This window comes from Cherax quadricarinatus, chromosome 6, assembly GCF_038502225.1.
Source record: "Cherax quadricarinatus isolate ZL_2023a chromosome 6, ASM3850222v1, whole genome shotgun sequence".
NCBI lineage: Eukaryota > Metazoa > Arthropoda > Malacostraca > Decapoda > Parastacidae > Cherax > Cherax quadricarinatus.
In genome coordinates this window covers 18,919,083-18,943,023 of record NC_091297.1, presented here as the reverse complement: position 1 = coordinate 18,943,023, position 23,941 = coordinate 18,919,083, and the positions used below count along the sequence as shown (strand labels likewise).

The window sequence follows — 23,941 nt, the reverse complement described above, 5'->3', positions numbered from 1 at the left end:
GTAACTAATTATGTTCATAACAGTAAACGATAACAAAGATAATTATTATTTATCAATGTTACGTAGACATGTAGGAATTTGGGACACTTAGGTCGCAAAAAATGTCCCCCTTCGATACCTACCACTGTCATATCCACAAGTTGCTCTGGACCTATTAATTAAATGAAATATACATACACCAGGAATACTGGTAAATATATAAATTTGTGGACTGTATATTAAAAATAATAAATGCTTATATATATACACAATTACATAACAGAAGGAAAATATATCTTAATATCACTCACCAATTTGACTGGAGATTAATGTGTATCATACTCAGAAAACCTCACTCTAACTAAATCTATGAAAATAATGCTGGCCAGAATTACACACAAATCTAGAGAGCTTATCTGAGGTTCCTGGAGCTGTCTTGTCCAGTCGTCTGATATCTCAAGTTATGCAGGAATGCACATCCACCAATTTCGCCTCCTATTTGAGAGGTGCCAACACAATTTTAACCTCTTGAGCACGAAAAATTCTTCCCTTTACACCAACGTTTGTACAAAATTCAAAACCAAGATGGCGAGTCTCCTGCCCAGACGCAGGCTTTATTTATTTATTTATTTATTTATTTATTTATTTAGAAATTTTAGCATACATACAGAGGTACAAAAAAAATACAGGTAAGAGCAGCATGCCAAAGCCACTTATATGCATAGCATTATGGGCTGGCTTAAAATTAACTTAAGATTAACTAAGCAATGATGAAATCAGTGATAAAACATTATTGTAAACAGATAACTATAAAGCACAAATGAGTATTACAAAGACAGGTCATATGGTTGCATGCATTGCTGTACATTCAGTCGAATGGAGTATTCTGTTAGGTAGTGTATTTAAAAAAATAACAAAGTTAGATTGGGTCCTAGGTTTAACATTTGTGTGATATAATTGTGAGTAACATTTTGGATATACAATTTATAAGGTTCAGGTATTCAGTATTTATTTGGTTTTGGGTGAGTAAGTGATTTTTGAGAAGAGACTTGAATTTATAAACAGTTAGTGTTTCTTTTATATTTACAGGTAATGAATTCCAGATTTTAGGGCCTTTTATGTGAATTGAGTTTTTGCATAGCGTGAGATGGACACGAGGAACATCAAAGAGTGATCTGTGCCTTGTGTTATGGTCATGGCTTTCCGTTTTCTATGACAAATATTATTAAATACAGTATAGGCCATCTATTTACCTATAAATTACCGTATTTCCGGAAAATATATACAGTATTTTCCACAGCCACTGTGTGGCGAAACGTTTCCTGAATAAAGGTTCCCATATATTTGGGAAGCCGGTTACTGAACTTAGGAGTGGGGGAGGGATTGTTGATGTGCCACTCTGCTTGGGCTTGGTAATGAAAATGAAAGTGGAATGAAAATATTTATTTTTTTGGAAAGCTTACGATGTGTGGTTTACATATTATAAAATATTAATTATATGGAAGGCCACTAGCATGCCTAGGCATTTCGGGGAGATTAATACTAAGTCTTACTATAAACTGACACAAGTTATGGGGGGGTCCACCTGATCTAATTGGGAACTTTTAGTTCCTGTTTCTATTTACAAAGAAACTCTTGTTCCTGTTTTTTTCTTACATGGCCCAGTTTTGTGGTAGATATCTTCCCTGTACCTGGGGAAGCCGGGCTGGATGCAACGTAAGCTGTCAGTGGCCCTGATAAACCCAACACACAAGATAAGTACAGAAAAAAACCATACCCCCGGCCGGGATTGAACCCGCGGTCATAGACTCTATGACCGCGGGTTCAATCCCGGCCGGGGGTATGGTTTATTTGCAATCGTGTCATTACGATTTCTTAAGTCATAAGTACAGAACTTTGAAGGATCTTTGTTTTAGGAGGGAGGAATGGTGCTTTTCTACGCCAGCCTTCGTTGGGTGTGGACATCTCTCTCTCGTCTCAGTGACAAATTTCCACTGTTCTCTCTGGGATGCTTGTCCTCATCTACTTTGCCCGCCGGGCACTCTACAGGAGGGGCACCTGTACATCGGCTTGCAGTAGTCAGCTCCATTTGTTCCGCTCTGCGACAAATTCTTTAACGGTCTTTGGTGGGAAGCCGGTTACTGAACTCTGCTGGGGCTTGGCAAGGGCGTCCACCAGATCTAATTGGAAACTTCAAGTTTCTATCTCTATTTACAAAGTAACTTTTGTTCCTTTTCTCTCATCGTCCAGCCTTGGGCAGTTTTTCCTCGTACCATCGAGAAACCGGGCTGGATACGGTGTATGGTGTCAGTGGCACTGATAAACCCAACAAAGACAGCAAGAAAGAATGGATGGCACTATTTGTTGATTACTTTATATCCGTCTTAGTAGGGTAGGTAACCTAAACTAATAACTGAAAAGACCAGGGTTCAGTTCTCGCGTAGGGGGAGATACTGTAGCATTTTTTGGTTAACTACCCAGGATAACTCAGTAACTTGTAGTGTGTTGTCAGGGATTGTCTCTTATTTTCATTGTGGTCCTTTAATCGTTTCACCCCAGGATGCCACCCACAACAGTCTACTAACAAGCAGGTACCTACTTGCTAGATGAACAGGGACAGCAGGTGTAAGGAAGCATGTCTAACGTTTCACTATGTGCTAAGTAAGTTTATTCAGGTATACACATATATAGTTACATAGAGTATCATACAGCAGCATATGTGTAGTGATTGATCTCTGACACATGGCGTGTGAGATGAGGATACCTGGAGTTTACCTGGAGAGAGTTCCAGGGGTCAACGCCCCCGCAGCCCGGTCTGTGACCAGGCCTCCTGGTGGATCAGAGCCTGATCAACCAGGCTGTTACTGCTGGCTGCACGCAAACCAACGTACGAGCCACAGCCCGGCTGGTCAGGTACCGACTTTAGGTGCTTGTCCATTGCCAGCTTGAAGACTGCCAGGGGTCTATTGGTAATCCCCCTTATGTATGCTGGGAGGCAGTTGAACAGTCTCGGGCCCCTGACACTTATTGTATTGTCTCTTAACGTGCTAGTGACACCCCTGCTTTTCATTGGGGGGATGTTGCATCGTCTGCCAAGTCTTTTGCTTTCGTTGTCAGTGATTTTCGTGTGCAAGTTCAGTACTAGTCCCTCTAGGGTGGCCCGGTGGCCTGGTGGCTAAAGCTCCCGCTTCACACACGGAGGGCCCGGGTTCGATTCCCGGCGGGTGGAAACATTTCGACACGTTTCCTTACACCTGTTGTCCTGTTCACCTAGCAGCAAATAGGTACCTGGGTGTTAGTCGACTGGTGTGGGTCGCATCCTGGGGGACAAGATTAAGGACCCCAATGGAAATAAGTTAGACAGTCCTCGATGACGCACTGACTTTCTTGGGTTATCCTGGGTGGCTAACCCTCCGGGGTTAAAAATCCGAACGAAATCTTATCTTATCTTATCTTATTATTTTCCAGGTGTATATAATCATATATCATTTCCACCTGCGTTCCAGGGAATACAGGTTCAGGAACTTCAAGCGCTCCCAGTAATTGAGGTGTTTTATCTCCGTTATGCGCGCTGTGAAGGTTCTCTACATTTTCTAGGTCAGCAATTTCACCTGCCTTGAAAGGTGCTGTTAGTGTGCAGCAATATTCCAGCCTAGATAGAACAAGCGACCTGAAGATAAAGATTTATTTCTTCACAAATTTTACAATGTGTAATTACAATTTTGGTTTGCTAAGTACAAAGAAAGCCACTATCATGCTGGGGCATTTTGGACAGACTAATCCTAGTACATAGTAACTACTTAAAACTAGACAAGATAATAGTTATTGACTTGATTAAAATCTTATTTGATCTTAATACTAATGCGAGGTGGTCAAGGTGGAGGTTTATAAGAATAATAATCTTGTAGTTGCACATAATAATAATTATAATAATAGTATATGTTTATTTACTACATGTACAAGGTATACAGACCATAGCTGACATCAATGACATACTACTGTATAGAAGGCACTTGTTATGCTGAGCATTTCAGGCAAATTAAGTCAGTTTTGTCCCAGGATGTGACCCACACCAGTTGACCAACACCCAGGTACCTATTTTACTGATGATTGAACATAAACAACCGTTGTAATGAAACATGCCCAATGTTTTTACCTTTGTTGGGAATGAACCCAGACACCTTGCTGTGTGAAATGAGAGCTTTAGCCTGCAGGCCATGGGGCACAATATTACAATTAATGGTTCAGGAAATACTATTTCATATATTGGCAGTTTAATAGCCTAGAGGTCACATAATATAACTAATTAGAAGTTGTTTTGGTTGATTAGGTTAGCACAGTATTGAGAGATAAGATGATTTTTTACGAAAGTCCTAAATTTATAGGTAGTCAGAGGATCCTTTACTGGTTGCTACCAATCAAGCCACAAGCCCCTCTCCTTGGATCGAACCTAATTACCTCCCATTCCATTAAATATAATGATACTTGTTCACTGGATCACGTTATGCTGGGGAGATAAGATTTTGTTCAGATTTTTAACTTGGATTGATAGCCACACAGGATAGCCCAATTAAGTCTGTCATTGGTGACTGGGTCTTATTAACAGGTATCTGCAGTGCTTGTCATTAAAATTTGTCATTTAAGTATGCTGGCCCTGTCTAAAATCAGGACCACAAAATAGGTCATCCTCTGCACTTTAGGACTGCACAGTATACAGTACTGTAATTGGGGATGTGCCAAGTTATTGATATTGGTATTAGTATCAATGGGTATTGTCTAATTTTGCTGGTACTGACATTGGTATTAGCCTAAAACAGAATATCGATATTGGCAAAAATTTTGACATTGTTCCATCCCTAATTGTAATAACCTTCAGTTACCAATTAAATAATTTACTGTGCCTCATTTTGCAGATGCTTTTTATATACAGTATGTAATCCTGTCTTTTAGGCTTTGATACAGTGCACTGTGTATGTATTAAACATAGCTATTTGTCTCTTTCCAGGTGGTGAAGGAAGAGTTTACCTCCAGGTAAACTCCAGATATTGAATCTGTGGTTATATATCAGACATGATGATGAGGCAGTCACCTTGTTTTGTGAATGACAGTGAAATAAAGGAACATGAAATAAATGGTATGAACCATTGCAAAAAGATGACTGATAAACCTGTTGCCACAAAGACTGTAAAATGTATAAAACCACATCAAGTGGATAGTTACAAGAAAGATGAAGTAGACAGCCTAGAAAGTGGTCAAAATGAACCATGTAATAGAGCATGCAGTGATAATAAAGGTAGTCTCACTCTACATGTGTGCACATATGAAGATTGTGATAAGGTTTTTAGTAGACCCAGTCGTCTTACTCAGCACTTAAGAACACACACTGGTGAGGTGAGTACCCTAAAAGTTGGGTTCAATTTGTGTAGGTATATATTTACCAGTGTGCAAATACCATTCTCATTCAACTTTTTTAGATGTGTATTAGGTTTACAAATAACCCGCACATAAAAGACAGAAGCTTACGACGACGTTTCGGTCCGACTTGGACCATTGACAAAGTCACACTGTCGGACCGAAACGTCGTCGTAAGCTTCTGTCTTTTATGTGCGGGTTATTTGTGTATCGTTCCAGTCACGGTATTGTGCCTTTTTGTTATTTGTGTATTAGATTTTTTTTTTCAGGAAACTGTCTTGACATTTGAATGGTGTGATAGAGGGCATGGTAGGTAAGTTTGGGTTGCCAGGGGTAAATGATAATGGGGGGCTTTCAGAACAAGGGAAATAATGCTGATGGTGACTCTCTTCAAATCACTAGTGCTCCCTCACTTAGAATATTGCTCAGTGCTGACGGCCTCATTCAAAGCAGGAGAAATATCGGAGCTGGAACAAATACAAATACAGAGATTGTTTACAGCTCACATTGAGCCTGTAAAGCACCTAAACTACTGGGAACGCCTGCAAGTCTTGATCATGTATTCATTGGAGCGGAGGAGAGAGAAATATATACACGATAATATATACCTGGAAAATACTCGAGGGCTTGGTCCCAAATCTGCAGACTGCCACAGCAACATACTGGAGTGAGAGATATGGGAGGAAGTGTAAAATGAACCTAGTGAGGAGCAGGGGTGCGGTGGGGACAATAAGGGAACACTGTATTAACATCTGGGGTCCCAGACTATTCAACATCTTACCAGAAGATATCAGAAACACTGCTGGAACAAGTGTAGAAGCCTTCAAGAGGAAACTGGACAAGTATCTTCATCAGGTTCCAGATCAACCAGGCTGTGATGGATATGTGGGGCAGCAGGACTCCAGCAGCAACAGCCTGGTTGACCAGGCAAGCACCAGATGAACCTGGCCCATGGCCGGGCTCATAAAATAGATTAACTCTCGAAACTCTTCAAAAGTATATCAAAGGTAAGGCCTTTGATTGAACTTTGTATAGCAAAAGGATTGGTAATAAGTAATATGTACACATTTTAAGAAAAAAAAAGGTAAATTAGTATATGAGTTATGATATAGGGTGTAATGACAGTAGTTTGTTGGACTATGTATTAGTGGATAAAAGGTTGTTGGGTAGACTTCAGGATGTGTATGTTTATAGAGGGGCAACAGATATATCAAATCATTTTTTAGTTTTATCTACAATGAGAGTAAAAGGTAGATGGGTACAAGGAGAATGGTTTCAGAAAGTAAGAGATGGAGGTTTATAAACTAAAGGAGGCAGTTAGGATAAGATATAAGCAACTATTGGTAGAAAGATGGAAAGTGAGAGTATAGGCAGTGAAGCTGAAGAGTTATTGGGTAGATTTAAGACTGCAGTATTAGTGTTCAGCAGAAGTTTGTGGATATAGGAAGGTGAGTGCGGGAGGGAAGAGAAGCGATTGGGGGAATGATGAGGTAGAGAGAGTAGTAAGAAAGAGAATATGAGAGGGTTTTACAAAGTGGAAGTGAAATGAGGAAGGAGGAGTATATGGAGAGAAAAAGAGAGGTTAAGAGAGTGGTGGAGGAATGTTGAAGGAGAGCAAATAAGAGAATTAGTGAGATGCTGTCAATAAATTTTGCTAAGAATAAGTTTTGGAGTGAGATTAATAAGGTGAGAAAACCTAGGGAATGAATGGATTTGACAGGTAAAAACAGAAGAGGAGAGTTATTAGATGGAGAGTTGGAGGTATCGGGAAGGTGGAGGGAATATTTTGGGGAACTGTTAAATGTTGATGAAGATAGGGAAGCTGTGATTTCGTGCATTGGCCAAGGGGGTATAACATCTTTTAGGAGTGAGGAAGAACCAGATGTGAGTGTCAGGGTGGTACGTGAAGTTGTGGGTAAAATGAAAAGACAAAGACAGAAGATTTATTTTGGCATGATACAATGTTTGTACAGAGAAGTGTGACACTTTGTTGTGCATACAGAAAGCCCATAGTTATGCAGAGCATTTTGGGCATACTATGTGGGGTTCACTACTATCTGTGGTTTTGGGTATCCAAGGTAGGTCATGGAAATTATCCCCCTTGGATATGGGGGGACTACTGTAATAATTATAAAAATCCCAGAGATGAATAATCAACATAGGTGAATTTAGAATGTATAACTAATTTGTAGGGAGCACTGTACTCTATATTTGTGTTCTTGCAGAGGCCATATGTGTGCCCCTCTGCTGGGTGCTCTCGATCATACACTCGACAACAACATCTCAAGAGGCACATAGAAACTGGACACCAGGACAAGTCTGAAGAAAAGTTAAAGTAAGTTGATTAGGGTCTTATGCATTTGGTGCATAAGAGCTTTTATTGTAGTATTTTTTCAATAATTTTACTATGTGTTCTTGTGATAACATTTCATTTCTAGTTACTTTATTGAATCATAATTTTATGAAGTTTAGTATTTGTGTGTACAGCCACCAGAATTAGTTTACTTTCTTACATAACCACTTAAACAAGAAAATGGGCCTGCTAAATGATACATAAGTTAAACCAGAGTTGTCAGAGAATAATGAGTTTTTAAAAAGAACCTTGATCACTTATGAATAAACTTGTATCTCTCTTATCTGAGTAAGGTCAACCAAATACTGTCATAAAGTAAATCCCTGTTGATGCAATGTCAACGGGAACTCCAGAAACACTTTACATGTATGTACTTCCCTGGTTGAGTGCTGAGGGTGAACTAACTAGAGAGGTTTGCCTGTGTTCCAGGTCACTTCTGGCTCTTAGCCATATAGATGTAAGCCTATGATCAAGCCTAATAATTAAAAGATATATAGTACACTGTGGCCATCACTAATCTGGCATCATTGGGACCTGTAGTGTGCTGGATTAGCGAGTTTGCTGGATTACAGAGTGGTTAGGTTAGAATACACTTAATTAACCTATCAATAGAGACTTTCTGCTACATCTTTCTCATTTTCATTACTGCTTTCTCCTCCACTGGCTTGCTGCTGTGGATTTGCAACATCTGCACAATTTCTGAGGCAGTATAATGATGAAATTTGAAATTATGCTAGCCGAAATTAGTGCCGGATTACTGATGGAACCAGATAACTGATTGCTGGATTAGTGATGGCACCTAATCTTTTTGTTATCCTCATAACCTTACTCTTTCCTGTATTCACCTTTAATTTTCTTCTTTTGCACACCCTACCAAATTCATCCACCAATCTCTGCAACTTCTCTTCATAATCTCCCAAGAGCACAGTGTCATCAGCAAAGAGCAGCTGTGACAACTCCCACTTTGTGTGTGATTCTTTATCTTTTAACTCCATGCCTCTTGCCAAGACCCTCACCTTTACTTCTCTTACAACCCCATCTATAAATATATTAAACAACCACGGAGACATCACACATCCTTGTCTAAGGCCTACTTTTACTGGGAAATAATTTCCCTCTTTCCTACATACTCTAACTTGAGTCTCACTATCCTCGTAAAAACTCTTCACTGCTTTCAGTAACCTACCTCCTACACCATACACCTGCAACATCTGCCACATTGCCCCCCTGTCCACCCTGTCATACGCCTTTTCCAAATCCATAAATGCCACAAAGACCTCTTTAGCCTTATCTAAATACTGTTCACTTATATGTTTCACTGTAAACACCTGGTCCACACACCCCCTACCTTTCCTAAAGCCTCCTTGTTCATCTGCTATCCTATTCTCCCTCTTACTCTTAATTCTTTCAATAATAACTCTACCATACACTTTACCAGGTATACTCAACAGATAAGACCAGGTATACTCAACAGACTTATCCCCCTATAATTTTTGCACTCTCTTTTATCCCCTTTGCCTTTATACAAAGGAACTATGCATGCTTTCTGCCAATCCCTAGGTACCTTACCCTCTTCCATACATTTATTAAATAATTGCACCAACCACTCCAAAACTATATCCCCACCTGCTTTTAACATTTCTATCTTTATCCCATCAATCCCGGCTGCCTTACCCCCTTTCATTTTACCTACTGCCTCATGAACTTCCCCCACACTCACAACTGGCTCTTCCTCACTCCTACAAGATGTTATTCCTCCTTGCCCTATACACGAAATCACAGCTTCCCTATCTTCATCAACATTTAACAATTCCTCAAAATATTCCCTCCATCTTCACAATACCTCTAACTCTCCATTTAATAACTCTCCTCTCCTATTTTTAACTGACAAATCCATTTGTTCTCTAGGCTTTCTTAACTTGTTAATCTCACTCCAAAACTTTTTCTTATTTTCAACAAAATTTGTTGATAACATCTCACCCACTCTCTCATTTGCTCTCTTTTTACATTGCTTCACCACTCTCTTAACCCCTCTCTTTTTCTCCATATACTCTTCCCTCCTTGCATCACTTCTACTTTTTAAAAACTTCTCATATGCTAACTTTTTCTCCTTTACTACTCTCTTTACATCATCATTCCACCAATCGCTCCTCTTCCCTCCCGCACCCACTTTCCTGTAACCACAAACTTCTGCTGAACACTCTAACACTACATTTTTAAACCTACCCCATACCTCTTCGACCCCATTGCCTATGCTCTCATTAGCCCATCTATCCTCCAATAGCTGTTTATATCTTACCCTAACTGCCTCCTCTTTTAGTTTATAAACCTTCACCTCTCTCTTCCCTGATGCTTATATTCTCCTTGTATCCCATCTACCTTTTACTCTCAGTGTAGCTACAACTAGAAAGTGATCTGATATATCTGTGGCCCCTCTATAAACATGTTCATCCTGAAGTCTACTCAACAGTCTTTTATCTACCAATACATAATCCAACAAACTACTGTCATTTTGCCCTACATCATATCTTGTATACTTATTTATCCTCTTTTTCTTAAAATATGTATTACCTATAACTAAACCCCTTTCTATACAAAGCTATGTAGTTATCCTAGGTAAATGGTCGTGTCATCATTCCTTCCTTCCTGCATTAGTTTCCTACCTTCCTGCATTCCTTTCCTACCTTCCTGCATTCCTTTCCTACCTTCCTACCTTCCTGTATTCCTTTCCTACCTTCCTGCATTCCTTTCCTACCTTCCTGCATTCCTTTCCTACCTTCCTGCAATCCTTTCCTACCTACCTTCCTGCAATCCTTTCCTACCTACCTTCCTGCAATCCTTTCCTACCTACCTTCCTGCATTCCTTTCCTACCTTCCTTCCTACATTCCTTCGTCTTTCCTTACATTTTTCCTTCCTTTCATCTCGTCTTTCCTTCATTCCTGCCTTCCATTCTTCCTTCTGGTTTCTATAATATATTTTTTTTATTTATTATGACACTGGCCGATTTCCACCAAGGCAGGGTGGCCCGAAAAAGAAAAACTTTCACCATCATTCACTCCATCACTGTCTTGCCAGAAGGGTGCTTTACACTACAGTTTTTAAACTGCAACATTAACACCCCTCCTTCAGAGTGCAGGCACTGTACTTCCCATCTCCAGGACTCAAGTCCGGCCTGCTGGTTTCCCTGAACCCCTTCATAAATGTTACTTTGCTCACACTCCAACAGCACGTCAAGTATTAAAAACCATTCGTCTCCATTCACTCCTATCAAACACGCTCACGCACGCCTGCTGGAAGTCCAAGCCCCTCGCACACAAAACCTCCTTTACCCCCTCCCTCCAACCTTTCTTAGGCCGACCCCTACCCCGCCTTCCTTCCACTACAGACTGATACACTCTTGAAGTCATTCTGTTTCGCTCCATTCTCTCTACATGTCCGAACCACCTCAACAACCCTTCCTCAGCCCTCTGGACAACAGTTTGGGTAATCCCGCACCTCCTCCTAACTTCCAAACTACGAATTCTCTGCATTATATTCACACCACACATTGCCCTCAGACATGACATCTCCACTGCCTCCAGCCTTCTCCTCGCTGCAACATTCATCACCCATGCTTCACACCCATATAAGAGTGTTGGTAAAACTATACTCTCATACATTCCCCTCTTTGCCTCCAAGGACAAAGTTCTTTGTCTCCACAGACTCCTAAGTGCACCACTCACCCTTTTCCCCTCATCAATTCTATGATTCACCTCATCCTTCATAGACCCATCCGCTGACACGTCCACTCCGAAATATCTGAATACATTCACCTCCTCCATACCCTCTCCCTCCAATCTGATATCCAATCTTTCATCACCTAATATTTTTGTTATCCTCATAACCTTACTCTTTCCTGTATTCACTTTTAATTTTCTTCTTTTGCACACCCTACCAAATTCATCCACCAATCTCTGCAACTTCTCTTCAGAATCTCCCAAGAGCACAGTGTCATCAGCAAAGAGCAACTGTGACAACTCCCACTTTATGTGTGATTCCTTATCTTTTAACTCCACGCCTCTTGTCAAGACCCTCGCATTTACTTCTCTTACAACCCCATCTATAAATATATTAAAGAACCACGGTGACATCACACATCCCTGTCTAAGGCCTACTTTTACTGGGAAATAATTTCCCTCTTTCCTATGTACTCTAACTTGAGCCTCACTATCCTCGTAAAAACTCTTCACTGCTTTCAGTAACCTACCTCCTACACCATACACCTGCAACATCTGCCACATTGCCCCCCTATCCACCCTGTCATACGCCTTTTCCAAATCCATAAATGCCACAAAGACCTCTTTAGCCTTATCTAAATACTGTTCACTTATATGTTTCACTGTAAACACCTGGTCCACACACCCCCTACCTTTCCTAAAGCCTCCTTGTTCATCTGCTATCCTATTCTCAGTCTTACTTTTAATTCTTTCAATAATAACTCTACCATACACTTTACCAGGTATACTCAACAGACTTATCCCCCTATAATTTTTGCACTCTCTTTTGTCCCCTTTGCCTTTATACAAAGGAACTATGCATGCTCTCTGCCAATCCCTAGGTACCTTACCCTCTTCCATACATTTATTAAATAATTGCACCAACCACTCCAAAACTATATCCCCACCTGCTTTTAACATTTCTATCTTTATCCCATCAATCCCGGCTGCCTTACCCCCTTTCATTTTACCTACTGCCTCACGAACTTCCCCCACACTCACAACTGGCTCTTCCTCACTCCTACAAGATGTTATTCCTCCTTGCCCTATACACGAAATCACAGCTTCCCTATCTTCATCAACATTTAACAATTCCTCAAAATATTCCCTCCATCTTCCCAATACCTCTAACTCTCCATTTAATAACTCTCCTCTCCTATTTTTAACTGACAAATCCATTTGTCCTCTAGGCTTCCTTAACTTGTTAATCTCACTCCAAAACTTTTTCTTATTTTCAACAAAATTCGTTGATAACATCTCACCCACTCTCTCATTTGCTCTCTTTTTACATTGCTTCACCACTCTCTTAGCCTCTCTCTTTTTCTCCATATACTCTTCCCTCCTTGCATCACTTCTACTTTGTAAAAACTTCTCATATGCTAACTTTTTCTCCCTTACTACTCTCTTTACATCATCATTCCACCAATCGCTCCTCTTCCCTCCCGCACCCACTTTCCTGTAACCACAAACTTCTGCTGAACACTCTAACACTACATTTTTAAACCTACCCCAAACCTCTTCAACCCCATTGCCTATGCTCTCATTAGCCCATCTATCCTCCAATAGCTGTTTATATCTTTCCCTAACTGCCTCCTCTTTTAGTTTATAAACCTTCACCTCTCTCTTCCCTGATGCTTCTATTCTCCTTGTATCCCATCTACCTTTTACTCTCAGTGTAGCTACAACTAGAAAGTGATCTGATATATCTGTGGCCCCTCTATAAACATGTACATCCTGAAGTCTACTCAACAGTCTTTTATCTACCAATACATAATCCAACAAACTACTGTCATTTCGCCCTACATCATATCTTGTATACTTATTTATCCTCTTTTTCTTAAAATATGTATTACCTATAACTAAACCCCTTTCTATACAAAGTTCAATCAAAGGGCTCCCATTATCATTTACACCTGGCACCCCAAACTTACCTACCACACCCTCTCTAAAAGTTTCTCCTACTTTAGCATTCAGGTCCCCTACCACAATTACTCTCACTTGGTTCAAAGGCTCCTATACATTCACTTAACATCTCCCAAAATCTCTCTCTCTCCTCTGCATTCCTCTCTTCTCCAGGTGCATACACGCTTATTATGACCCACTTCTCGCATCCAACCTTTACTTTAATCCACATAATTCTTGCATTTACACATTCATATTCTCTTTTCTCCTTCCATAACTGATCACCCAACATTACTGCTACCCCTTCCTTTACCCCTCCCATTTATTTCCCCCCACCGAAACTCCCCTACCTCCTTCAGCTTTGTTTCGCTTAGGGCCAGGACATCCAACTTCTTTTCATTCATAACATCAGCAATCATCTGTTTCTTGTCATCTGCACTACATCCACGCACATTCAAGCATCCCAGTTTTATAAAGTTTTTCTTCTTCTCTTTTTTAGTAAATGTCTACAGGAGAAGGGGTTACTAGCCCATTGCTCCCGGCATTTTAGTCGCCTCATACAACACGCATGGCTTACGGAGGAAAGATTCTTTTCCACTTCCCCATGGACAATAGAAGAAATAAAGAAGAACAAGAGCTATGTAGAAAAAGGAGAAAAACCTAGATGTATGTATATATATATATGCATGTGCATGTCTGTGAAGTGTGACCAAAGTGTAAGTTGGAGTAGCAAGATATCCCTGTTATCTAGCGTGTTCTATAATATATACACACATATATAGTCACTGGATACTTTCATATAAGTGCTATTATCTTCATTCAGCAAGCTTGTCTTGTGTGCGAATGTGTGGCTTATAATTGTTTTGAGTCAGGAGTTGGCAGCTGTCAAAATGACATATTGTCTCATTACTCACTCCCCCTACTGCCTGTCAAAACAATGGGGTCAGATGCTGCTTCCCCTCCATTCTATCTAATTATCTTTCTCCCTCATTCTATCTCTTTCAATATGTCTCTCTCTTTCTATCTGTCTGTCTATCTCTGTCTCACAGGTACACATAAATACAAGTATACATAGTGTAAATTACCTAGGATAACCCAAAAAATCCAAAGTGCTATACTCTGCTTGAAGATGTGAGTAAACATGATGATGACACAGTCTTGTGGCTCTCTCTGAGACAGAGAGCTAGACAGATAGACAGGGAGCTTGGCAGACAGACAAATAGACAGACAGAAATGTTTGTGTACCAGCAAAAACAAAGTGAGGGCAATGGTCATCTAATCTTTACTTATCAGCTGCACCCACCCCCACCCTTGTTTAGTTTACGCTCATCAAACGTCATCTCCCCTTATCTTGTCACTGTCATGGAGTGGACTTTTTTTTTCTTGCTTCAAGGGAACATTATTATTACTTCTTCTTCTTCTTCTTCTTCCTCTTCCTCTTCCTCTTTCTCTTCCTCTTTCTCTTCCTCTTCCTCCTCTTCCTGCTCCTCCTCTTCCTCCTCTTCCTGCTCCTCCTCTTCCTCCTCTTCCTCTTCTCTTCCTCCTCTTCCTCCTCCTCCTCCTCCTCCTCTTCCTCCTCCTCTTCCTCCTCCTCTTCCTCCTCCTCTTCCTCCTCCTCTTCTTCTTCCTCCTCCTCCTCCTCCTCCTCCTCCATTGCTTTTGGTCTCAGACTCCTCAAAATCATGAAATTGATCTTCACTGACACTTCCATCTGTGTTAGAGCATCATTTGGGAAGAGAAGAGTCCCAGATTTGCTGGGGAGTCACATATTTCTTACCACTAAGCATGCTGAAAAAGGACGACTGAAATGGCGTTCCCACAATGCACCACTGGCTCCCCGATTTTTTTTATATGGTGCACACTGACCATGGAGACCCATTCTCTTACATGTGTTCCTACCAGCTTTCTCCTGCTTGATTTGAAGCCCCTAGAATTTATGCGTATAAATACGTCAGAAACAGTGGCGCGTAAAACGTATAAAATACAGTGTAAACAGTCAAAGGGTTAAGGAAATGTTTGGATGAATACACGGAGTATATACTCACTTGCCAACAGACAAAGGGAGACTGACTCATCTACGGGCGGTGTACCAGCGGGCTGCATTTAATACGGCCAGTATATGAGGCAACGGTCGAAATACAGAGCAAAATTTCCGTCGAAAAAACGGCCTAAATATGAATCAGCCAATAAATGCAGCAGCTGAAAAACGAGGTTCCGCTGTAGTTGATAAAGAAATTTGTTTTCTTTTTCTTTCAGTTTGTAAGCCTCACAGGAATGTCTGTAATTAGTAATGAGTGAAAGATATTGGCATCTCAGACAAATGGAGTTATTTAATATTTAACCCTCCTTGGGTTGTTTCGTATGTGTTGAGTAATAAGCATTCCATTATATGTATTGAATATAGTTATCATGATTTTAAAAATAAAAACATATTGGGAAAGTATCAATTTTGACCTGAAATTAAATATTGTTGTGTGTATTGGTATAGGTATCAGCAAAATTTTGGTATTGTCCCATTCCTAGCAAAAAGGGTGGGGGCTGAGGAGGCACTGCTAATGCCCATCACACTTCACTTGTACTTTTAATAGCATTAAGACTTTAATTGATGGTTCATTACAGTTCATATTTTTTATTTATTTCCCAGATGTGACAGATGTGAAAAGTTCTTCACCAATGTTTACTGTTTGAAGAAACATCAGTACCGATATCATGTGCGTAACCTGTACAAGTGTGACACTTGTGAGCAGACTTTTAAAAAGCAACAACATCTGCGTACACACTCTTTTGTGCATACTGGTGTGAAGCCATACAGGTAAGTTAATCTTTTTTTAACACACTGACCTTCTCCCACTGCTGTAACCTCAGAGAATAAGATACCTTGGTGGGAGATGGCCGACTTGTTGAAAAAAAAAAAAATATTTTTCATATAATTTTATATTGCTGAGTTTTTCGTTCATCACTAAAACAAAAATTTCATGCTATATATTATTATTTGACTTATATTATTAGCTTATGTATGTAGGTAAGATGTAACAACTACACCTCTCATTGTGCTTGTTGAAGGAGAGTTTTGATTGGCTGTGCCAACAATGCAAACTACCTGCTCGCTTGTTTTGCAGTTCATGCCAGGCTTAAGCTGGTACAAGTCACTAGATGTTGGATCTACTGCCCTTCCCCTCTCTGTCTGTCTCTGTCTCTCTCTCTGTCTGTCTCTGTCTCTCTCTCTGTCTGTCTCTGTCTCTCTCTGTCTGTCTCTGTCTCTCTCTGTCTCTTTGTCTCTCTCTCTCTCTGTCTCTCTCTCTCTCTCTCTCTCTCTTTTTTTTTTTTTTTTTTTTTTTTTTTTTTTTTTTTTTTTTACACAGGGTTTGACAAGGTTAAGGATCCCTAACTTTATTGACAAGCTATTTACAGGTTAAGGATTCCTAACTTTATTGGCAAGCTAAGAGCTGTTACCTACATCAGCTCATTTGAAAGCATTTTTATTGTTATGAGACATACAAGTAGGGAACAGGATGAAGTTGGAGCCATCTGTGGGCCAGCATTTTCATTTGATCAACTGACTTTATCTCGTTGACATCATTATGCTGTACAAATGTGTTCCATACTCGAGTCATCCTGGGTATGTATGATCTCAAATGGAGTGATGTTCTGGAGAAGGGTACAGCCAGAGTGAAGTTGCTGCTTTCTGCCTGTCTTGTGGCATAAAAGCTTGTTTCACGCTGTCCTCGAAGTGGATCCAAGTGTGGTATTTTGACAATATTGGCCTTGTACATAACAGTAAGGCCACCCACATCCCTCCTATGTTGAAGGCTCTGCTGAAATGACAGATCTATCCAGGATGGGTCCAGGCGAGAGATGAGGTGTCTTGCTCTGTTCTCTACTCTGTCAAGCAGTCGCAGATGAGAGGGGGGGCAGGCAAACCAAGAAAGTGGAGCATACTCAAGGTGTGAGCGTACTTGTGCCTCGTACAGGATCTTGCAACCCCTACTGTCAAGCAGATGCGAGATACGGCGAAGTGCTGTAAGCTTCCTGGCTGCCTTGTTTGCAAGATTTACGACATGGTTCTTCATGGTTAGTTTGGAGTCAAATTTCACCCCAAGGATATCAACTTCTTCTCCAGGTGCCAACACCCTCCCATTCATCCTTACTACTGCCCCAGCATTACCATCGTGGTGCCTAGAGACGATCATCATTTGCGTTTTCTCAGGTGCAAATGTTACTTGCCATCTATTTCCCCAAGCTGATACAGCTCTCAGCTGGTGATTGATGTAGCTTAGAGCAGCTGGCATTTCTTCTCTTGGATAAGTGAATGTCAGTGTACAGTCGTCTGCATATGCATGTGATTCTGGGATGAGATGAAGAAGGTCGTTGAAGTAGACATTCCATAACAATGGACCCAGCACGCTTCCTTGTGGAACACTTGCCATAATAGGATGTCTTGCTGATTCCGTTCCATTGAGAACTACACTTAGAGATCTACCATGAAGGTAATCACTGAGGAGACATAGTGTAGAGCCTGCAATTCCCAGTGCTTGAAGTTTTGCTAAGAGGCCCTGGTGCCACACCCGGTCGAAAGCGCCAGCAATGTCCAGTGCTACCACACAGCTGACTTTGGATTCATCCAGTGACTGGTGCCACTTAGTGGAGAGGTTTAACAACAGATCAGCAGCAGAGTAACCTTTCCTGAAGCCATATTGACGATCACAAAGTAGTGACTGGTAGTCAAAAAACTCTGTCATTTGTCTTGAGATTATTGTCTCAAGGATCTTACCAGTGATTGACAAGAGTGACACTGGTCTGTAGTTCCTGATTTCTGCTCTGCTCTTCTTTTTGTGAACAGGGACTACATTTGCCTCTTTCCATAGAGAGGGCCATTTACACTGTACTAGGCAGTGCTGAAAGATGCGAGTTAGAGGTGCTGCTAGCTGGTCTGCACATCTTCTCAACAATCTTGGGCTCAACTTGTCTGGGCCCACAGCCTTTTCTTGGTCCAGCGATTTAAGAAGGAAATGCACCTCCTCCTGCCTTATTGTCACCACTGACAGTTTTGACACAGTTCTTGCAGCTAGCCAAGGAGGGACCCTTGCTGGATCAGGAACTTGCATTTTGGTAGCAAAGTGTTCAGCAAAGAGGTCCGCCTTCTCTTGAGTACTAGTAGAGGTGGTCCCATCCTGTCGATTTAGAGGTGGAATAAGTTCATCAGGCAGATAACCTTGTCTCTCCTTGACCAGGGACCACCAGGTTTTGGAGCCTACCCTACCTGATGCAAGCTTTCTTTTAGTGTCCACCTCCCATTTAGCAATGGCCCACTTTTGAACATCACCCATATACCTACAGGCTTGCCTGTGCAAGTTCCTGTTATAGGTGGTAGGATGTCTCTTATACCTTCGCCATGCTTTGTACTTAGCAGTAGCAGCCTCTCTACAACGAAAGCCAAACCAAGGCTGATCTGTAGGCTTCGTCACATATTGCCGGTGAGGAATGTGTTCTTGTTGTAGATTAAGGATGTGTCCAGTGAAGGCTTTCACTTGGTTGTCAACATCCCCTTGGAGAAGAGCATTCCAATCGGTGGTGGCGAGCTCAGAGCAAAGGGCTGGCCAATTACCTCTCTCTCTGTCTTTCTCTGTCTCTCTCTCTCTCTCTCTCTCTCTCTCTCTGTCTCTCTCTGTCTCTCTCTGTCTCTCTCTGTCTCTCTCTGTCTCTCTCTGTCTCTCTGTCTCTCTCTGTCTCTCTCTGTCTCTCTCTCTCTCTCTGTCTCTGTCTCTCTCTCTCTCTCTCTCTCTCTCTCTCTCTCTCTGTCTCTCTCTCTCTGTCTCTCTCTCTCTCTCTCTCTCTCTCTCTCTCTCTCTCTCTCTCTCTCTCTTTTTTACACAGGGTTTGACAAGGTTAAGGATCCCTAGCTTTATTGACAAGCTATTTACAGGTTAAGGATTCCTAGCTTTATTGGCAAGCTAAGAGCTGTTACTTACATCAGCTCATTTGAAAGCATTTTTATTGTTGTGAGACATACAAGTAGGGAACAGGATGAAGTTGGAGCCATCTGTGGGCCAGCATTTTCATTTGATCAACTGACTTTATCTCGTTGACATCATTATGCTGTACGAATGTGTTCCATACTTATGTCATCCTGGGTATATATGATCTCAGATGGAGTGATGTTCTGGAGAAGGGTACAGCCAGAGTGAAGTTGCTGCTTTCTGCCCATCTTGTGGCATAAAAGCTTGTTTCATGCTGTCCTCGAAGTGGATCCAAGTGTGGTACTATGACAATATTGGCGTTGCACATAACAGTAAGGCCACACATCCCTCCTGTGTTGAAGGCTCTGCTGAAATGACAGATCTATCCAGGATGGGTCCAGGCAAGAGATGAGATATCTTGCTCTGTTCTCTACTCTGTCAAGCAGTCGCAGATGAGAGGGGGGGCAGGCAAACCATGAAAGTAGAGCATACTCAAGGTGTAAGCATACTTGTGTCTTGTACAGAATCATGCAGCCCCTACTGTCAAGCAGATACAAGATACGGCGAAGTGCTGTAAGCTTCCTGGCTGCCTTGTTTGCAAGATTTACAACATGGTACTTCATGGTTAGTTTGGAGTCAAATTTCACCCCAAGGATATCAACTTCTTCTCCAGGTGCCAACACCCTCCCATTCATCCTTACTACTGCACCAGCATTACCATCATGGTGCCTAGAGACCATCATCATTTTCATTTTCTCAGGTGCAAATTTTACTTGCCATCTGTTTCCCCAAGCTGATATAGCTCTTAGCTGGTGATTAATGTAGCTTAGAGCAGCTGACGTTTCTTCTCTTGGATAAGTGAATGTCAGTGTACAGTCGTCTGCATATGCATGGGATTCTGGGATGAGATGAAGAAGGTCATTGAAGTAGACATTCCATAACAATGGTCCCAGCACGCTTCCTTGTGGAACACTTGCCCCAATAGGATGTTTTGCTGATTCTGTTCCATTGAGAACTACCCTTAGAGATCTTCCATGAAGGTAATCACTGAGGAGACAGCGTAGAGCCTGCAATTCCCAGTGCTTGAAGTTTTGCTAAGAGGCCCTGGTGCCACACCCCGTCGAAAGCACCAGCAATGTCCAGTGCTACCACACAGCTGACTTTGGATTCATCCAGTGACTGGTGCCACTTAGTGGAGAGGTTTAACAACAGATCAGCAACAGAGTAACCTTTCCTGAAGCCATATTGACGATCACAGAGTAGTGAGTGGTAGTCAAAAACTCTGTCTTTTATCTTGAGATTATTGTCTCAAGGATCTTACCAGTGATTGACAAGAGTGACACTGGTCTGTAGTTGCTGATTTCTGCTCTGCTCTTCTTTTTGTGAACAGGGACTACATTTGCCTCTTTCTATAGAGAGGGCCATTTACACTGCACTAGGCAGTGTTGAAAGATGTGAGTTAGAGGTGCTGCTAGCTGGTCTGCACATCTTCTCAGCAATCTTGGGCTCAACTTGTCTGGGCCCAAGGAAATGCACCTCTTCCTGCCTTATTGTCACCACTGACAGTTTTGACACAGTTCTTGCAGCTAGCCAAGGAGGGTCCCTTGCTGGATCAGGAACTTGCATTTTGGTAGCAAAGTGTTCAGCAAAGAGGTCCACCTTCTCTTCACTACTAGTAGAGGTGGTCCCATCCTGTCGATTTAGAGGTGGAATGAGTTCATCAGGCAGATAACCTTGACTGTCCTTGACCAGGGACCACCAGGTTTTGGAGCCTACCCTACCTGATGCTAGCTTTCTTTTAGTGTCCACCTCCCATTTAGCAATGGCCCACTTTTGAATGTCACCCATATGCCTACAGGCTTGCCTGTGCAAGTTCCTGTTATAGGTGGTAGAATGTCTCTTATACCTTCCCATGCTTTATACTTAGCAGTAGCAGCCAATCTACAATGAAAGCCAAACCAAGGCTGATCTGTAGGCTTCATTGCATATTGCCGGTGAGGAATGTGTTCTTGTTGTAGATTAAGGATGTGTCCAGTGAAGGCTTTCACTTGGTTGTCAACATCCCCTTGGAGAAGAACATTCCAATCGGTGGTGGCGAGCTCAGAGCGAAGGGCTCCGGCCAACCTCCCTTCCCATAGCCAGGTTGTGCATGTGGACTCACCTCTCTCTCTCTCTCTCTCTCTCTCTCTCTCTCTCTCTCTCTCTCTCTCTCTCTCTCTCTCTCTCTCTCTCTCTCTCTCTCTCTCTCTCTCTCCCTCCTTCTCTCCCTCTCCCTCTCCCTCTCTCCCTCCTTCTCTCCCTCTCTCTCTCCCTCACTCTCCCTCTCTCTCTCTCTCCCTCACTCTCCCTCTCCCTCTCTTTTTTTTTTTTTTTTTTTTTTTTTTTTTTTTTTTTTTTACACAGGGTTTGACAAGGTTAAGGATCCCTAGCTTTATTGACAGCTATTTACAGGTTAAGGATTCCTAACTTTATTGGCAAGCTAAGAGCTGTTACCTACATCAGCTCATTTGAAAGCATTTTTGTTATGAGACATACAAGTAGGGAACAGGATGAAGTTGGAGCCATCTGTGGGCCAGCATTTTCATTTGATCAACTGACGTTATCTCGTTGACATCATTATGCTGTACGAATGTGTTCCATACTCGAGTCATCCTGGGTATGTATGATCTCAGATGGAGTGATGTTCTGGAGAAGGGTACAGCCAGAGTGAAGTTGCTGCTTTCTGCCCGTCTTGTGGCATAAAAGCTTGTTTCACGCTGTCCTCGAAGTGGATCCAAGTGTGGTATTTTGACAATATTGGCCTTGTACATAACAGTAAGGCCACCCACATCCCTCCTATGTTGAAGGCTCTGCTGAAATGACAGATCTATCCAGGATGGGTCCAGGCGAGAGATGAGACGTCTTGCTCTGTTCTCTACTCTGTCAAGCAGTCGCAGATGAGAGGGGGGGCAGGCAAACCAAGAAAGTGGAGCATACTCAAGGTGTGAGCGTACTTGTGCCTCGTACAGGATCTTGCAACCCCTACTGTCAAGCAGATGCGAGATACGGCGAAGTGCTGTAAGCTTCCTGGCTGCCTTGTTTGCAAGATTTACAACATGGTTCTTCATGGTTAGTTTGGAGTCAAATTTCACCCCAAGGATATCAACTTCTTCTCCAGGTGCCAACATCGTCCCATTCATCCTTACTACTGCGCCAGCATTACCATCATGGTGCCTAGAGACGAACATCATTTGCGTTTTTTCAGGTGCAAATGTTACTTGCCATCTATTTCCCCAAGCTGATATAGCTCTCAGCTGGTGATTGATGTAGCTTAGAGCAGCTGGCATTTCTTCTCTTGGATAAGTGAATGTCAGTGTACAGTCGTCTGCATATGCATGTGATTCTGGGATGAGATGAAGAAGGTCGTTGAAGTAGACATTCCATAACAGTGGACCCAGCACACTTCCTTGTGGAACGCTTGCCCCAATAGGATGCCTTGCTGATTCCGTTCCATTGAGGACTACACTTAGAGATCTACCATGAAGGTAATCACTGAGGAGACATAGCGTAGAGCCTGCAATTCCCAGTGCTTGAAGTTTTGCTAAGAGGCCCTGGTGCCACACCCGGTCGAAAGCGCCAGCAATGTCCAGTGCTACCACACAGCTGACTTTGGATTCATCCAGTGACTGGTGCCACTTAGTGGAGAGGTTTAACAACAGATCAGCAGCAGAGTAACCTTTCCTGAAGCCATATTGACGATCACAAAGTAGTGAGTGGTAGTCAAAAAAATCTGTCATTTGTCTTGAGATTATTGTCTCAAGGATCTTACCAGTGATTGACAGGAGTGACACTGGTCTGTAGTTGCTGATTTCTGCTCTGCTCTTCTTTTTGTGAACAGGGACTACATTTGCCTCTTTCCATGGAGAGGGCCATTTACACTGTACTAGGCAGTGCTGAAAGATGCGAGTTAGAGGTGCTGCTAGCTGGTCTGCACATCTTCTCAACAATCTTGGGCTCAACTTGTCTGGGCCCACAGCCTTTTCTTGGTCAAGTGATTTAAGAAGGAAATGCACCTCCTCCTGCCTTATTGTCACCACTGACAGTTTTGACACAGTTCTTGCAGCTAGCCAAGGAGGGTCCCTTGCTGGATCAGGAACTTGCATTTTGGTAGCAAAGTGTTCAGCAAAGAGGTCCGCCTTCTCTTGACTACTAGTAGAGGTGGTCCCATCCTGTCGATTTAGAGGTGGAATAAGTTCATCAGGCAGATAACCTTGTCTGTCCTTGACCAGGGACCACCAGGTTTTGGAGCCTACCCTACCTGATGCTAACTTTCTTTTAGTGTCCACCTCCCATTTAGTAATGGCCCACTTTTGAACATCACCCATATGCCTACAGGCTTGCATGTGCAAGTTCCTGTTATAGGTGGTAGGATGTCTCTTATACCTTCGCCATGCTTTGTACTTAGCAGTAGCAGCCTCTCTACAACGAAAGCCAAACCAAGGCTGATCTGTAGGCTTTGTCACATATTGCCGGTGAGGAATGTGTTCTTGTTGCAGATTAAGGATGTGTCCAGTGAAGGCTTTCACTTGGTTGTCAACATCCC

The 23,941-nt window shown here is 42.1% G+C and overlaps 1 protein-coding gene across 6 annotated transcripts in view; it reads left to right on the top strand.

Annotated features, from left to right (window-relative positions):
• Positions 1-1,848: 1,848 nt before the first annotated feature.
• The window catches only part of LOC128692458 (transcription factor IIIA), a 146,141-nt gene continuing 124,048 nt past the window's right edge, over positions 1,849-23,941 (top strand). For 3 of the 6 annotated variants that reach the window (XR_011391274.1, XM_070080794.1, XM_070080764.1), the window contains exons 1-4: positions 1,852-2,371; positions 4,985-5,370; positions 7,617-7,726; positions 16,047-16,214. Coding sequence is in view for 5 of the 6 variants with exons in the window: in XM_070080794.1 (XP_069936895.1) it covers positions 5,050-5,370; positions 7,617-7,726; positions 16,047-16,214 (599 nt within the window). In the remaining variant the exon portion in view is untranslated. The other 3 variants (XM_070080770.1, XM_070080779.1, XM_070080785.1) reach the window with 3 other exon arrangements.